The sequence below is a fragment of the Pseudomyrmex gracilis genome, unplaced genomic scaffold (genome assembly GCF_002006095.1).
Source record: "Pseudomyrmex gracilis isolate BER0280 unplaced genomic scaffold, ASM200609v1 scaffold_258, whole genome shotgun sequence".
Classification (NCBI taxonomy): domain Eukaryota; kingdom Metazoa; phylum Arthropoda; class Insecta; order Hymenoptera; family Formicidae; genus Pseudomyrmex; species Pseudomyrmex gracilis.
This window is the reverse complement of record NW_018020842.1, coordinates 134-17,447: the sequence shown is the minus strand read 5'-3', so window position 1 is coordinate 17,447 and position 17,314 is coordinate 134. Positions and strand designations below refer to the sequence as shown.

Here is a 17,314-nt window from a genome sequence, read left to right as displayed (position 1 = left end):
TGCGTATAATAGTATTATTACGTTGTGCGTTTCGAAATTCTAAATAATTATCAACGTACATTTTTCCGGAAGAATTTCTTTTTTTTTTTACTTTTTCATAAAAATGTAGATCTAATTGAATTGTCAGATACTAAAAATTATATATGTATATATAGTCTCTAAATGCCGTTAATTGAAACAGTATTAAAATGTTATTCCGTATTTTGGCACATATGCTCCTGGTTGACGGAATGTGATGGCTGATAGTATGTTTACATATATACATATATATACTATCTAACAAAACATCCATATATATATATATATATATATATATATATATATATATATAAAGTATGCGAGGATGTAATTAGAACTAGTGTCAGTGGCGAATATCGTTATCGGATTATTGGAAAAAAAAGTAGAGGTATCGCAGAACAGGTCACACACGTGAATTAATTACGGACGTCAAACGTAAATCATGTGATTCCATTGTCGTGGCATGCAGTAGCCGCTGAAAACCTTGATCTTCAAAGTCCCATTGTAGGATCTCGCGGTTGTGACACCGGGTTCCGTGTGATGTTGGGGACATTGATGTGTCGCGGGACACTTGCAGATCGGCGAGGCGTTCACTTCCTCGACTTGCGAATTGTTTCTCTGACGCACGGTAAACAGGCGGCATGGTTCTTTCAGCTGACATCGTATTTTCTGCAAAATTCCGTTTGTAAAAAAATTAAATAAATTTTCTCTCGTTTATAGAAGTGAAATAAAATCGATCGATCGTTCGAGATAGATCACATTCGCGAACAAGTTCATTCGCGCGAATAAAAGATTTCCGATCGATCATCAACAAAATTGGGAAATTTTATATCTCGTACGCGTATTGTTGCGACTTACGCTTTGCGGCGAGCAGGCAAAGGCGTACATCGTCCCGACATTTCCGTACGGTGATGTGTAGGGTAGATTTTTCACCAGGTAGGGCACGCTGTTTCTCCGACATCGACAGTAAACGCGTTGCACCGTTGTGTTCGCCGGTCCACCTCCGGGCGCCAGCGTCCACGTGATGTCACTGCGGCAAGGAAAATCGATATATATTCTCTCCAGCATCGCGATTAATCGGGAGACACGCACGTGTGTGCGTCTCGCCGCGTTGGGTTTCGAAAAATTACGTCAATTATCGAATACGGTTACGTGAAAACGTCAACTAACTTGAAGTAACGACAGTAGGGAAGATGTTTCACGGACTCGCAGACCTTGTACCGGCGAGTCTTATCAACGATCGTGTATTCGTCGCTCCTGTGAACGTTGCTGGGACAGGCACGGCCCTGCGGACAACGGCACAGTCTCTCGATCCACGGTGCACTGTATAAATCCACCTTGCTGCATACCTCGTACTTGTGCGTGCACTCCGGCAATTCCTCCTCGCTGTTCTGTGTAAACAACAAGCATCCGCGTCATTAATAAAAACAAAAAGAAAAACACGGTTATAACGTTTCGATCGCTCACGCCGATTAAAGATCTTTCGATCGCTTCGAAATTCTCTCTTATTTTTTGAGTCACGTGTCTATCGTTTGGAAAAAATCTGAAAAATCTGGAAGAGTTTTAGAAAAAGATTCTGGGAGAAAAATGTGAAATATTTTCAAGAATGACAAAATTAATGATAATAATAATAAAAATAATAAAAACAATCGAATCGATCGATCAGCGAGAAAATTTTCACGCCGATTTCTGAAGATACGACTGGATACACGATAACGGAATTATTAGCGCAGGACAATTAAAGACCGCGCGCGTAATTGTACCGTTGCGTAATAATAAACGTCTGAACGTGTCGCGCTATATGGGACCAGGCTAATGAAATAAACGAGACAGATTGCGCACAGACTCGTAACTAAAGTATATCCGCTCTTTCTGCCGGCGATACAAAGTCTGCTATAACTGGACTATTTAGATGTTGCCAGTCCATTCATTGAGGCAATCGCGTACGTCCTGTCCGGCCTATCGTCATCGGCCTAACGTCAACTGTATACCGTAAGGCGATGACAACACGAAATCTCAAAATATCTCTGTCGAATTGTCGTCGGATTTTTTTCACCGATCGTTGCACCGTTGCATTTTTCTTTCACTTTTGTCTTTTGACACTTTGCGAATTTTAAGTTTTCGCGCCGATGTGATGAGAAACTTCGCGCGTCGCCATGATCAGTTCAATAATCATTTTAGTGTAATGTCGGACATTTATTAAAGAAATAATTCTTATATTATCTTAGATTATGTAAATATTAAACGTAACAATTGTCGATGTTTAGAATATTTTTAAAAATATTTTCTAAATATATTAGTGTCTAATTTTATACATAAATATAAATAGTTTATCATAATTATTTCTTTACTAAATATCCGACCAATGGCGCGTGTCCGGTTATCGGGGCAGTTACTTTGTACCGTTAAATCGGAAACGAATTGTGGAATTGTCGAGATTTTTAAAAGCAAAAAAAAAGAAACAAAACAAAACAAAAAATCAACGATGATTTAACGCAATTTATCGCGGACACTGATTCATCCTCTTTCCGCGCGTTCGCGAATATATCAATTTGCGAACAAAAGAAGAGGAAAAAAAAAAAGAAAAACAACACACTGGTCGCGCGTGCATTCAGTCACGCGCATTTTCTCTTAACGCGGTACATTTATCGATGTGTACGATAGTAGTGCGTGAGTCGAAGTAGTTAAAGCAACGTGCACCATTCAACGAAGAAACGTTCGAGGAAATGGTCTTCCGCCGTTTTACCGCCGACTGTGAGCATTCGACTTTTTGCTATGAACCGTCCGTTCATCTCGTTTGCCTTTTTGTCGCTCTACCCGCGTCCGTAGAGAACATCTACTACTACTACTACTTCCACTTGTTACTACTGCTACTATTACTACGACCCCATCCGCCGACAACAACACAACGGGCCGCACGAATAGGCTTTTTATGGGGAAAATCCTCCTTGATCTCGTTCCCCTTGGAATATCCGTTCGCGCGTCGCAACACCTAAAAGTCTAGCCTACATCCGTAAATACTGCAACGGCCGAGCAACGAATACAATGCTTTTTCGTCGGACACAATCTTCTTCTTCTCCCCGTTTGCAACATACAAAGTTTTGTAAATCCCATACGGGGAACAACCGACGTAAACGCATTCCTCGACATAATTTATGTACAACGTTTCACGGAATATCGTTGTGTGTGTGTGTATGAAGATTTTTTCTCCTTCGGGAGATGCTATTTGATATTTTTTTTTTTTTTTTTTTTTTTTTTCATCGAAAAGAAAAACGGAGAATTCTTCAGAATGTTTCGTCACGGATCGCTCACGGATCGTCGGTTTTGACTTCGCTCGCTTGTACATACGACTGTTAATCGCGCATTTGTCCGCATTATCCTCGCGGCACGACGTTTCCTACGCATCCTCTTTATTCTACTTCCGTCGGCTCTAAGAGCCGAAAGAAAAGAGCCGAGGAAACGAGAAAGGAACTTTTTGAAGCTGACATATAAGCACAGAGCGGAGCAGAGCGGCGGGATTCACGCGCATAACAGCGGTGGTAAACTAAAATGGGATAATAGAAGGACCGGAAGGGCGCCGTAAACCATCCGGAAGTTCTCACGCGTCTCTCGCTTCTCGCACGGCCGCAATGAAAATGACACCTGGCACTCGGGATGGACATACTACACGAAGGCAAAGGAGGAGGACGAGAGGGAGAGGTGGTAGGTAGCCGCTAGAGGCACCACGACGACGACGATGACGACGACGGTGACGACGAGAGAAGAGGAGAAGGGCGCGAAAGAGAAACAAGGAACGAGCGCTACGGAACACAAAAAAAAAAAGAAAGAAGAAAAGAGGGGCAAAGACGTACGACGACGCAGGGAATCTGGTCGGATGGATGGATGGATGGTGTTAGTAAAAAGATCGCTCGCTCATCGTTCCATATAGCTGCCGCGCACCGGATGTCCCTAAGCCTGGAAATCTCACCGGACGATCGAAAACACAATACCAAAGGACACCACCGGTTGTGCTCCACATAATCGAATTAGCATTCGATCCGCGTCCATTAATCATTTCGTACGGTTCGGCCGGCTAATTGTGATGCAAATCGTCGGATAAGTGGGGGAGAATCGAAGAAGAGATAAAGAAAAAAATATTTTCACCGAGCAAATTGTCTTCTCGGTTCGTTCGAGCGAATTGTCGAATTTTCGCGAATTTTTATCTCGTTATTCTTCTTCGTGAAATCTCGATAATCTTTTCAACTCTGATAATCACGTCTCGAGATTCTCTTCCGTGTTTAGGAGCGGGAAACAATAATAAGGAATTGATGTACAATAGTCAAATTTACAATTTACTCTTCAAAAATTCTCAGGAAATTCTTTTCCTGAGATTAGAGACAGGCGCCATAAAACAATGCGAGTCTAATTACCGACAACGAAGAGAAAAGAGAGAAACGAGAAGATGAGCGCGCGTTAAAAAAATAAAAAAAATAAAAAAAAAAAAACGAAAACAAAAGCGAAAAAACGAGCTCGCGCACACGCTTCTCTCGTCCGCGCGATTAACCGGCGCGATTTCGTGGAGCCGCGTGACTTTCGTGCGATATGCAAGGAGCAGTTTTCTCTCCTCGACGTGTCGTCATCCCCACTGTATCATTCCTGCGCACGTACTCTCTCGGCCCACGTGCGAACACGTTACGTATCTACGATACGGCCGCGTCGTACTTGGGTGTCGCGGTTGTCCGCACGTGTAAGACCTACGCACACACGTACATCTCCCAATATATACGCGCGCGCGCGCGCGCGTGAGCGGGGCCACGCACACGCTCACGCGCGCGATAGACACGTAGGTGTTTACAGCAACGACAGCAACAGGTTCGAGCATCGAGTGGGCGCCGCTCTTTGCTAACGGCTACGTTTCCCTCTCCATACTTCCTGCGTCTGTAAGCGGACGATTTAGCTTCAAATCCTCGGAATGTTATCCGAGACTGTATAAACTCTGGTGCGTGTGTGTGTGTGTGTGTGTGTGAGCATGTGTGTAAATAAATGTATACACGCGCGCGCGCGCACCTCGAATTACGACACGCATCTCAGATGCGCGCGTGCGACTTACTGGAGAAATTAAAATTTGTCATCTGTCGAGATGTGAGAAAGAAAAAAAATCGAAAGTCGCGTAACCGAATTTGCGGCCAAAGCGAGTCGCTCGGGATTTGCGCCGAAAAATTGCGACGTGTGCGCACACTTTGATCGTGAGAAATAGCGTGAAATATGTTCCCTCGCGACGTTCCCCGGGCAAATACAATTGCGTGGCTCGTTAAGATAGACTCGCTAGGATTAGGTCACCAAACGCTTAACCGCCTTCTAGAACAATTTAGGCGCTAATTCGCTACGCGGTGAGCTTAATAGGCGGCGCGGCGTAATCCTCTTGATGGAATCAAGCTCGGAAAAAAAAATTGTTCGCGTAACATTAAATAAATAATAGGATTTTAAATGTGTGGTTTCGCGCACCTCGCGCGAGTCGGAGCGAGAAACTCGATTGAGGGCACGAAGGTACACAGAGAGACAGAAACAGAGAGAAAACGAGAAAGAGAGAGACATCTTCCGTTTGGTGTGACTTGAAAGAGGGTTGGTTTCGGGCTTGTTTACTTTTGCAAGTTTACGTTTGAAAACAATTAAAATCGCGCGGACTCCAACTGTGTGTCGAGCCATTGAATTTTGAACTTCGACCTTTTCCGCGCAACGTAGAATATATTCTCAAGGATGATGTCCTACGGCTCGTGTTATCGGAAACTCCGGGACAAACAACTTGTGTTATCAAGATTGAAAAGTTAAGTCGTGTGTTTACATCATTCTGTTCGAACGGTTTTGATTTTTGATTTTGAAAATTGTATTTTTGTTTGAATTTTTGTAACATCTTTTTAAAGTCGCAACTTTTTGGAGTTGCGACTTGGAGAAGTTGAGGGAACGCGAAATTGTCGCGTATTAATTAATAATATATGTAGAATTTTAATTTCCGATCGACGATTACGTATAAACGCGTCGATCGACGACTTACCCCGATTTGATAGAGTACTTTCGGTTCCGTGTGCAACCTGTAGTGCTTGTTGTTGTCATCGATCAGATCGATCTCGAGCGCGGTCAAGTCCTGCAGTCCGGCAAAGAGAGCACTGTACTTGTTATCGTCATCGAACGTGTCATTATACTCTTCGTCGCTTTCGGTCCCTCTGTCCGTCGTCTCGATATACGCGCATTTGCCGCGACGAACGACACCGACGATCGCCAGCAGGGTGTACAGCAGCAGGTGCTGTACCATTTTGCCGGTCATCATTGTATCGCGGGGACCGGGGGGAGACAGGTAGCGCGCTCCTGAGTTTTTCTTCCTCCTCGAGAAATGAATCCCACGAGAGAAACAGAGAAAGAGAATCGTCCGCCTGGGGGTCGCCTGTTTGTGTTTCTTCTCAGCGGGGAAACGCGCGTTGCTGCGAGTTATAAGTCTTTTGCTCTCGGTGGGGAGAGATGCGATAAAAAGAACGAAGGTATATACGTTCACCTTCTTGTTTGCGCGACAAGGCGTACAAAACGTACGAGAGAAAGATTGTTAAAGAAAATATTCAGGCTCTAAGCCTGAGAAATAATATACTCGCTTCGGGATACATTCGAAAAAACGAAATGGGAACTCCAACAAATCCACTTGACGGTGCTCTACTTGAAGTTCATCCTCACTATGACGCCTCGCAGAACGATTCTCAAATGATGTATTCGAAGTTCCGGTCCCTCCGTCGTCGGGGTCGAAATTGAAGATCTTTCGAATCAGAACTCACAAACTACTGGAAAGATCTTGTTTCCTATTTGCTTCTCACGATCTTCTTAACTTACGAAAACAAGAGTGTCACGTGTTTCCTTCGTCACGTGTCTCCTCTTTCTCTCACTCTTTCTGTTCTTTCTCTCTGTCTGTACTTTCCGCGCAAGAGTCTCTCGCGACCGTTCGATTTTTTTTTTCAAAAACACGGAAGAGAACGAGTTCAAATGTATGTTAAAACCTGACGGACGGGGATGGCTGGGGATTCCCCCGATCTCTCGGTCCAGATTCAATCGAGCGTATCGCACTCGCGCACTCTCACTCGGACGACTCTCTTCCGCCGATCGTCGTCGATTCGAACTTCCTCGCCGCGCGTTGCGTATCCGCCGATCAATCAATCAATCAATCGACCGATCGATCGATCGATCGATTGTCTGTCCGTTCGTTCGTTCGTGCAAAAGGCTCCTTTTTGCGGTTTTCTTTGCGCGCGTGTGCCCTCTCCCAGAGAATGGGCTTGAGGCGAGCGATCGCGCCGAAGCGAAACAGAACGTCGGGGACGAGATCGGCCTGCGCAAAGGTATGCCGTCCGCTCGACTGGACTCTTAAAAGCCACAGAAGTAAAGCATGAATGGATGCCCCCACCTCTTTTCCTTCACCCTGTCCTGCCCCTTGCCCCTTGCCGCCCTCCACCATCTCCTCTTCTTCATTCTTGACTACTCCCGGTGACTCTCCCTTCCCCTCGCATCCCGCACTCCTCCTGCTCTTACGTCATCCCCACTACTATACTCTCTCTCTATCCGAGAGAGGCCCCGACGTTTTCATCGTCTCGCCGTTTTCTTGGGACACGTCGTCGTTGCCGTTGTCCTTGTATCGCATCCTCCTCTTCCCCGGCGGCGAGCGCGAAGCCGTGCGCGCGCGCGCGCGCGTGCTCACGCACGCCGCCGCCACCGCCGCCGCTGCTGCTGATGTTGCTGCTGCTGCTCCGCTCCCCGGGAGCAGCGTACATTAACGAATGTTTTACTCTTTCTCCGGGACCCGTTTGCATTCGCGCGCGCCGCAACACCACAGTCGTGTTTTGCCGCAATCCGCTACTACGGGGGTACCGCGTAATTTTCTGCATAGTGTTTCGCGAACCTCCACCATCGCCTCTCCTCTCCCTTTTCTTTTCTCTCTCTCTCTCTCTCTCGGGCGAACCAGTTTTTCACAACATCCGATGTGTCCCTCCACCGTATATTTCGTCGATCGAACTCTGATCTCCGGTAATGCGGCGTTTCCTCGTTGAGACGATTTCTCCGTTGAAAAACGCCGCGTTTTCTCGTCGATTTAATTTATTACACGCGCTTCTGTTTCCTCGCGAGGTAAGTCGTTGTCAGCTTTAAAGAAACGCGCGCGGGCTATCTCTTTGAATGTATGTATGAATATATTACAGAGAAAAATCTCTCTCACGATAGACACACACACACAGCACACGAAATTAATGATTAGAAATTCTCGTTCTTGTGTTTGCGTGCGAGTATGCAATCATACGTGGCGATTGTTGCGCGACTAATGTTTACATGTCACGTATTTCTTCGAAAGCGAGTAAAAATGTTCCGCGAGATGTTGTCACGCGCGATTGTCGGATAAAATGAAGAACCAATAAACGGCATAGGCTTTCAGCTCCGGAGATGTTTATCATTTATTGGGAATGCAAGGGTACCGTACGAGGAATGCTGTGAAGAAATGTTAGAGCGGCGTCCGTGTGGTGGTAGAAGCGGTCTCTCGCGTTGCGACGATACCGTTCGTCGCGTTCGTCGTTTCCGGTGCGTGAGATCGGGAACAAAACTCGATAATTTTTTTTTTCTTCTTCGTTTGCAGGAAAATTGTACGCCGCGTTCGGCAAACGGCACGGCCGCATCGTGTCCACGGAAAATGCTCACGGCTTCGGCGGACAGTTCAGAGTACTGGCCACCCTACCGGTTCTCGAGAGTTTCCATCTCGCGAGGGAACTGCGGACGCAGACGTCCGGATTGGCCAGTCCGCAACTAGTTTTTAGTCATTGGGAGGTAAGCTATCTCCGGGATGTACGCGGTGGTGGTACAGAGATTAAAGCACGAAGTGTTTACAAGATCATCATCTCTCCTCAGAGTTGTCCTCTCGGTTAGTTTTGAAGAAAATAATTAGAAAATAAAATTTGGAATTGGTCTTATGCATCACAGGTGATCGAGCAGGATCCCTACTGGATGCCGTCGACGGAGGAGGAGTATCTTCATTTTGGTGAAAAGGCGGACAGTGATAATCGAGCGAAACGTTACATGGACGCGGTTCGTCGAAGGAAAGGTCTTCCTGTGGACTCTCAACTAGTTACTCACGCTGAAAAACAACGCAATTTGAAAATTAAGTGATTTAGCGAAATTCCTTTTCTTGCGTGAAGTGTATTAATAAAAAACAAAACAAAAAAAAAACAAAACAAAACAACAAAAAACAAAAATAAAAAATAGTGCATTTATTCCGTCTCGTCCTTTCTCATCATTCCTCAACTTGTTGCGCTCATTGAAGTTTCTTCTCTAGTAGAATACAAGTTGTAATTGTAAAGCGCGAATTTGTACAGAGACGGAGAGAGAGAGGAGAGAGAAAGAGGAATGATGTTTTCTTACTTTTACGTACATATAAAAGAAAACGATTGGTTTATCATAACATTTCTGATTTATTGTGCCATTAAGATTCTTCCAACGGTCATGATTGTCCGACGATTAAGAGACTTCTGTTGTTTGATTAAATATTCTTTTGTGGTAAATTACTACGCACATTTGTCTTTATTACACATCTCTTACAATAAACACATGAGAATAACACAATTGATATCTTGCTAGTAGAGAGTTTACGGTCAATGAGTGAATCAACATGCAAGATATATTTTCAAACGTGTAAATTACTACGTAGAAATCCGAATTGGAGATCAATTTAAAAATTCTAAGATGTGTTTGATTTGCATCTCGTATATAATTAGCTTCCTTATAAAATGTAAAAACTCCATTGCAAAAAAAAAGCACCGGATCACATTGACTGTAAACTCTGTGTTGGTTAGATATTATAAGAGCTTAAAATTAATATCTTAATCGCAGTTTAAACAAAATTACAAACTGTTTATAAAAACAGAAATAGATACATAACTGACACTTTTGTGTCCGACGACGATTCTTCTGTTGTCCGCGAATCGCAAAGTGATATTCATATTTCAAATATGGTATTTACATTAATAATATCATTGGAAAAAAAAACATGTACATATGTATGTATTTTTGTCACTACAATACGTATGAACAATGCATAATCGTGATTTGCAATGCAAAAAACTTTAACCATTTTGCCAAAATTGGTGTGTATGCATATTATAGAAGAATTTAATCATCTGTAAATTTAATCTTTTTCCCTTGAAATCCTTGCTTCAACATCTCCCGCTCCTTCATTTTAGCCAGCCAAGAAGGATGCAAATTTGCATCTTCTTCTTTGTCAGTGGCATTAGTTGAGTTGTTTTTGTTTGTGCCTTTGTTAGTCTCGTTACTTATTTTCTTTAATTTCATGGTTATTGTTTTCTTTTTTTTCCCGGAAGACTGTTTATCAGAATACTTTTTATCGAAATTTGTATCATTTTTGTCTTGTTTGTTTGTACGATTATTCGACTGAAATGCTTTGGTTCTTGTATTATATTTGTGACTTTTTTCTTGTTGTATGGAGACTCTATTGTTTGTTTTGTAATTTTCATTATCTTCCGTAACAAAAAAGTCATCTACTACTTGTGCTCGTTCAGTTGTGTTGACTTCTGGGCTTTCAGCACACGTTTGCGCGTCTTCTTTCTCTTGTTTGTGCGTTTCTTGCTCTTCTAAGAGCTCTGTAAATCTCTTTACAGTACCTTCCTTCGTAATGCTACATGGTTTAATTGTAACACTTGATTTAATTGTATTAACATTCGGCTGCTTGTCTACAACACTCTCCTGTAACTCATCTTCTTTTTCTAACTTTTGCACCTTTCCTTCATTTGAAGACATACTTTCGTCGCTTGTTGATTTCTTGCGTTTTTTATGTGAATTCTCTTTATTTCTTACTTCCTTTGATGCAGTCTCGCATGCCTTCTCGCCTCTGGAATCATTTTGCGAACGTTCTTCAGTACTTTGATCAGAATTAACCGTCTGCTTCCTTGGAGTTTTATTATGAGCGACAGAATTATTTTCTTTTGAAGAGTGTTTAGTTTTTGCAACATTATTAGTTCTTAATTTTGTAGATTTCTTCTTTTCTTCTTTTTCCATCACATACTTTTTACAATCTGGATACTTATCTTTAAATTGTGTCAACCTCTTGTGTAAAGTTTTGTAATATGTGACTCTTGCTTTAATACGAATATCATTAGTTGATGTGGGATCTTGCAATATTTCAGCAAGCTCTCTCTCATTTATGATTCCAAACTTGGAAATATCGTCGTCTTTAATTCTTTTTAACGTTTGGATCTCATCAATAAGTTTATCCGCTTTTTTCTTGTATTTCTCTTGTTGTATTTCATTCCCATGCTTGTTCCGTAAACGTCTAGCTTCTTTGATCAACTTGTTTATCACACACAATCGTGCCTGACGAACTGTATGTCGCAGAAGAACAATCTAAAAGATATGTCAGAAGATTTGAAAAGTCCACAGAAAATATAAATCAATATCTTTATGTAGCAATAATGAGGGTATACAAAAAAAATAATTTGTAGTCTAGATTGTATTTATGTAAATTATAGGATTAATACACATCTTACCTCGTTATTTATTTCAGCTTTCGCCATTCTAGCGTTAAACAAACGTTAACTTGACCTTGACTTTTTAGTGGCTATCGGGCTCCAAAAATCCGCTCATAAGTCAGTAAACAAAAATAAACACGAATAACCTCAACAAATAGTCTGTATGCTTGGAGAAGATATCCTGACAAGGTTTTTACTTTGTTGTTCAATCCGTTCACTTTAAACACACCTCGAGCCAGTTGCCTCTAGTTTGCTAGCGCTATCTTTATTGATTATTAAGAAAGCATTCACTTTAAAAATTTAAAGCGCTGTGAACGTCAGTCTCGATCGTTCTTTAACATTTACTAAACAATATAAAAGAACTGCGCAAACACATGGTATAGTAAATACACGGATCGAACACATACTTTAGGGTCAGTTATAAATGTTTTCGATTAACGCAATTGGTCAATTATTGACCAATCGCGATTGAAACGTAATTAGCGCAAGTTGACCAATCACAAGACTTTCGAGAGAATATCCCAGACGTTTTTTTTACGACATTGCTCGTCTGGGATTGGCCAATTCGCTTGCCGCTTTAGTTTCTTCGTGTGTTCCCAGTTTAATCGGCCAATGTGATTGGTTAGAGCGTCATCATCAACTTCACCAAGCATAACTGTTTTTGTTGTCCAGAACAGATCTTTCCCGCACTGGCTGCACTAGTTTTCACAGTCTATTTTTTTTTATCTACATTAGAAGGAAAAAGATAGACTGTGAACTAGTGCAGCCAGTGCTGGAAAAAAAAACAAACCTTTTATTGGTCGGCGCGTGTATTGGCGAAATAAGTCAGCGCACCAAACCGCCATCTTCCGACCCCAGCAACGAGTCAACCGTGTTATTTGTACGTGCTGTCCAAAGGTGTTCTCTCGATATCTTATATATGCCTTGTTATATTCATTGAACGGCGTACTGGGCTTTTTTTTTTCTCTGTTGTAACTGAGGATTCGACTGTGAACTGCCGCTGTGCGTGCATCTATCTGAGTTTGCTCCGATCTGCTCTGCTTCTTTCCTTTTTCGCTCCCGAGTTTGTCTCTCGCCTGTTGAGTGCCTTCTGCCTTATTCTATCTGGCTTGCTTACTTGCCTGCCTGTTAGCTGTGCATGCCCGCTCTCTTTTCTTCACTTTACTGTGCGGTGGAGTGTTTTCGCGTGTGTAAACCAGCGCGTGTGTAGACTAGTGCTTTGCATGCCCACATGCTTGAGGATAGCAGCATGGATTATGATGACGCCCGGGAGATTTCTCTCCCGGGCGCGTCTTCTTCTCTCATCGAGGCCAGGCCATCGGATGCTCCGGACGGGACCGCGCGGGACGAGAGTGAATTGCGGTCGCAGTCGCGTACACCGCTCACCTGTAAGAAGCGAAATCTGCCTACTCAGGTTAGCCCTGTTGGCAAAGGCGCCATTAAGAAAAAACATATAGAATCCGCCTTTGCGGATCTGGAGGCCCGTCAGGCCTCCAAATCGCCTGATAATCGCAGGCCATTATTAATTAACACTTCGCTCACGGGCGAAATTAATACAAAACAAAATAATAATAACAATAACACGACTATTGTAGAAGGATTATCACTCGTCGACAATAATAGATATCAGATTGACTCTGTACAACCATACATCGTCTTTATTGAAAGGTCACGCACATATCAACATCAACACTCACAGAATTCAGATAAACAGCTCTCCGTTGTCGGTTTGGGTAAGCGCTTATTTACAGCGGATAATAATATATTTAAAGATTCCTTTGACCTTAAAGTCAAAGGTAATTCCAAATTCTCCATCTGCTTCACTACATCTAAACAAGCAAATGCCTGCGTTGATTCTTTCAAACAATTTTCGGACAATATCGTTCCGGGTGAAACGTGGCATGCGTTTATACCTAATTATAAAGTTATTAAACAATTTATTATTCGCGGCATAGATGAAAATGAGGAACCAGAGATAGTTCGCTGCTCTCTAAGACCACCGCCTGAATGGGACTCGGAATGGACGCCGCCCTTCGAGGTAACTAAATTACGTCGTCGAGTCCGCACCTCTGAAGCCCCCACTTCTCGGAACACGACTACAACAACTACAAATAAAACAGATACTTCTTATGCTTACATTGATACAGATTTATATATAGCTAAGTTTAAAACAGTTTACATCCCCACCTCCTTGATCTACATGAGCAAACGCGTTTTTCTTGACCCGTTGGTTCCTAGGGTCCGCAGATGCAATGCCTGCCAACGCTTCGGACATCTGGCACAATATTGCAGGTCGGGCACGGCCCCTCATAGGATCATTTGTGAGAGATGCGGTGAGAAAGGACACGCCAAATCCGTGTGCACTGGCCCCGCGCGATGCATCAACTGCATCAGAGCCCAACTGGACCGAGTGGATCATGAGGCCTCTGCTGGCACTTGCCCATCCTTCCTGAAGGAGAAAGGCATTCGGATGATTATGGCCAGATTTAACGTCCTACGACCGGAAGCCGACGAGATATATATTGAATGCGGAGGAGTTCCCGGCCGGAGATGGACCCGATATTCTCGCGCGATCCCTAACCCTACTTTGGGTGATTTTCTACCACCTCGTACGACGGCCCCGTCTTATGCAGACGTTGTGGCCGCACCATCATCAAAACACCCGCCAGTGGAGATGCCGGTACATCGCGCGTGTCGAGGCCCTAGTTGGCCCCCTATACCGCTACCACCGCTCTCTCCTCGATCTAAACCCGCTCGCGCCACCTCTCCCACTCCTCTCCCTACTATGCTTCCTTCTCATAATAATCCCCCCTCGAATACTATTTTAGATCCTCTAAAGCATTGTAATAGGCCTAAGGCCAGTGTAGCTTCTCGATTCGTTCATTCCGCTAATGCTAACTCTATTATTTCAGCCGAGAGCAGTATGGCTCCGTTCGTTTCTGCCGATCTTCTTCAGCGTGTTAAATCAAAATATACAGAGAAATTCGCTACAGACATATATCTTCCGGATACAGTGAGTTATAACCTCATCTCTTCTATCCTCGAGGTAATCTTCTCTTGAAATCTAACTTTCTTTTTATCATTACCGAGCACATGTTACCTTTAAAAATTTTGCAATGGAACTGTAGAGCCCTCTTTCCTCGACTTGCCGATTTAAATTTTCTTTTAGAGAAGTATAAAGTTAGCATAGCTACTCTTTGCGAGACTCACCTCTCGCCGCAATCTGTCGTGAACTTCGCTAACTATTCCATTGTCTCTAAGGATCGGAACCGTTTTGGTGGAGGAGTGGCCATCCTCATTGAAAAAACGTTTAAATTTGAATTACTCTCGCACGATCGGGTACAACATGTGTGCAGCGAGAATGCGTGCGAGGTGATCGTTGTAAAGGTTATGTTAAATCCTAATTCCTTTTTATATATCATCTCTATTTACAGTCCTCCTAGAAGAAGCGGCTCTTTTACCGGACAGGGATTCTGGGAGAGGTTCTTCGATATTTGTTCCGCCTTCCATCCAGCCATTATTTGCGGTGATTTTAACGCTAAGAGCCCCCTATGGTCTCAGAGTCGTGAGACATCCGACGCGGAGGGTTCGAGGATAGAGAGTGCTCTCCTGTCATCCGATTGGATGTGTATAAACTCTGGCGTAGACACTTGGTCTTCTCGCGACCTGTCCGCCTCCTCTGCTCTCGATCTCACTTTTGTCGAACCCTCTTTATCTAATAAATGCTCCTGGAACGTTCTTGACTACTCCTACGGTAGCGATCACTTTCCCATCCTCATTTCTATTTCCGATGTCTTATGGAAATGTTCCCGGGCGCCCGTCTATCTCCACTGTTAACGTCGAGTGGGATCTCTTTCGGGATCGCTGCCTTGCCACTCTTTCTTCGTTACAGCCTCCTGTCTCTGACAGTGTTGATGCTGCCTATGAAAGTCTAATCTCGCTTATTACAAATGCTCTTACTGACACAGGAGCTAAAGTACGAAAATTCCTGAGGCATCGTCGGAAACCGCCTACAGTATGGTGGAACGACTCATGCATGCAGGTTATCCGAAACAAGCGACGTCTTTTCCGGCTCTTCAAGTCTCGTCCTTCTATCGCTTCCTTTCAAGCTTATCTTGATGCTGCCCGGGAGGCGAATCAAATTGTTCGGCGTCGCAAGAGAGAGACCTTTCGTGAGTTTTGCTCCTCACTCTCTGCGACTTCGGATCTCAATAAAGTGTGGGGGACCGTTCGGGCATTTACTTCCGCCCGACAAGCTGCCCGGGATGAGTCAAATCGCAACAACATTCCTAAAACTAAATTTTACGAGGCTTTCGACAAAATTGCGCCTGTAAATTACTCTCCTCCTAACATTGATCTCGCAGTATTCGGCGACGAGTTATTCCCTCCACCTTCCTCAAACGACACGTCTTACCTAACATCCAACATATCCGAAACTGAGTATTTTTCAATAATCTCATCTTTGAAGACCAAATCGGCNTCTGGTCCCGATCTTATCTCCAACAAAATTATCTCGGAGCTGCCCAGGGATCTTCATATGGCAATCCTAAATTTATTCAACTATATGCTCACCTCTTCTCAGTTTCCTTGCCAATGGCGTAATTATTTTGTCGTTTTTATTCCCAAACCGGGGAAAAAAGGTGCTCTTCGACCTATCTCACTTGCTAATAACTTGCTCAAAGTTTTAGAAAAGATTATTTATAGGAGGTTGGAATGGTGGGCCGAGAATAACCATATTATCCCGGCCTATCAGTTTGGCTTCCGCAAGGGCCTTTCTTGCACTGATAACATTGCAACTCTTACATCACATATAAGAATTGCTAACCTCGAGGGCTTGGCAACAGGTGTTGTTTTCCTGGACCTTGTCGGGGCCTTTGATTGCGTTGTTCCGGGTATCCTTTTATTTTTTCTAGAAAAATACCACCTCCCGCCAATAATTATCAACTTTATTGCCTCTATTATTAACTACCGTCATTTGCAGAGGTTTTTGTCCGGGGTCCCCATCCAGTCGCGTCCGACTTCGCGTGGTCTTCCTCAGGGCTCAATTTTGAGCCCCTTGCTGTTCAACATTTATCTTTCCTTCATTGATAAATGCTTACCAGCCACAGTGCACGTTGTCATGTATGCCGACGACATAGCCATTTATTGCTCTCATAAGACCCTCGATTATATTGCTGGTCGGTTGGAGCGAGCGCTTGAGAATCTACGTTCCTGTTTACTGGATTTAGGTCTGAGAATCTCTTCTGAGAAGTCGTGTTATACCTTCTTTTCTGCTCTCAGACCGCGTTATCTTCGTGTTCTCCTTCGAGAGCAGAGGATCGCGATTCGCATCGATAACGTCCCCCTGGAACTTAACTGGACCCCCAGTTTTCTAGGGGTGGTTCTCGATGCCAATCTAACCTGGAGGGCTCACGTTGATTCTGTTCGTAGGCGTGTCCGGCCTCGCATTAACCTCATAAAGGCTTTTGCCGGCATCAAATGGGGAATACATCCCCTTTTGCTTCTCAACGTGTATAAGGGCTTTGTCAAGTCGATCTTTGATTGGGGCTCACAGATTTTCTCCCCTCTTCCGGGCGTTGAGCAAGGCAAGCTGGATAGGCTGCAATTTGCTTGCCTTCGCATCCCTCTTGCTCTCATGCGTACAACGCCCACTAACGTTCTTCCTTTGACTATGGCTGCGTTCCGTAATGTACTGCCAGTACTGTCAGTACTGTAAATAGCGTTCCGAAATAAGATGCAGCGCACTGCGACAGTACTGGGCTGCG

At 43.8% G+C, this 17,314-nt stretch overlaps 5 protein-coding genes across 6 annotated transcripts in view; 3 read left to right on the top strand and 2 right to left on the bottom strand.

The window, feature by feature from the left end:
* Nucleotides 1-10,053, top strand: part of LOC109859348 (elongation factor-like GTPase 1) — a 35,940-nt gene extending 25,887 nt beyond the window's left edge. Inside the window, exons 4-5 of the mRNA XM_020437510.1 lie at nucleotides 8,651-8,838; nucleotides 8,992-10,053. Coding sequence (XP_020293099.1) covers nucleotides 8,651-8,838; nucleotides 8,992-9,177 — 374 coding nt within the window. The 3' untranslated portion in view covers nucleotides 9,178-10,053. The remainder of the gene's footprint in view (nucleotides 1-8,650; nucleotides 8,839-8,991) is intronic.
* LOC109859350 (protein giant-lens) lies at nucleotides 345-7,647 on the bottom strand. The gene is made up of 4 exons (XM_020437513.1): nucleotides 6,050-7,647; nucleotides 1,189-1,409; nucleotides 877-1,048; nucleotides 345-687 (listed from the first exon to the last, which is right to left on the bottom strand). Exons 1-4 carry the CDS (start codon nucleotides 6,320-6,322, stop codon nucleotides 448-450), a joined length of 906 nt encoding a protein of 301 aa, XP_020293102.1. The 5' UTR covers nucleotides 6,323-7,647; the 3' UTR covers nucleotides 345-447.
* On the bottom strand, nucleotides 9,566-11,944 carry LOC109859349 (MATH and LRR domain-containing protein PFE0570w-like). The gene is made up of 2 exons (XM_020437511.1): nucleotides 11,568-11,944; nucleotides 9,566-11,424 (listed from the first exon to the last, which is right to left on the bottom strand). The coding sequence occupies exons 1-2, from the start codon at nucleotides 11,592-11,594 to the stop codon at nucleotides 10,177-10,179; spliced, it is 1,275 nt and encodes a 424-aa protein (XP_020293100.1). The 5' UTR covers nucleotides 11,595-11,944; the 3' UTR covers nucleotides 9,566-10,176.
* A 417-nt stretch (nucleotides 11,945-12,361) lies between these two features.
* Nucleotides 12,362-13,685, top strand: LOC109859347. Of its 2 annotated transcripts, XM_020437509.1 has the most exons (3): nucleotides 12,369-12,963; nucleotides 13,145-13,282; nucleotides 13,505-13,685. In XM_020437509.1, the coding sequence occupies exons 1-3, from the start codon at nucleotides 12,781-12,783 to the stop codon at nucleotides 13,526-13,528; spliced, it is 345 nt and encodes a 114-aa protein (XP_020293098.1). In that variant the 5' UTR covers nucleotides 12,369-12,780; the 3' UTR covers nucleotides 13,529-13,685. The 2 variants fall into 2 exon arrangements, with proteins under 2 accessions (XP_020293097.1, XP_020293098.1); XM_020437508.1 differs by having other exon boundaries at nucleotides 12,362-12,963; nucleotides 13,145-13,685.
* Nucleotides 13,686-13,738: 53 nt separating this feature from the next.
* Nucleotides 13,739-14,805, top strand: LOC109859346. The gene is made up of 2 exons (XM_020437507.1): nucleotides 13,739-14,595; nucleotides 14,719-14,805. Exons 1-2 carry the CDS (start codon nucleotides 13,750-13,752, stop codon nucleotides 14,737-14,739), a joined length of 867 nt encoding a protein of 288 aa, XP_020293096.1. The 5' UTR covers nucleotides 13,739-13,749; the 3' UTR covers nucleotides 14,740-14,805.
* Nucleotides 14,806-17,314: the final 2,509 nt, after the last annotated feature.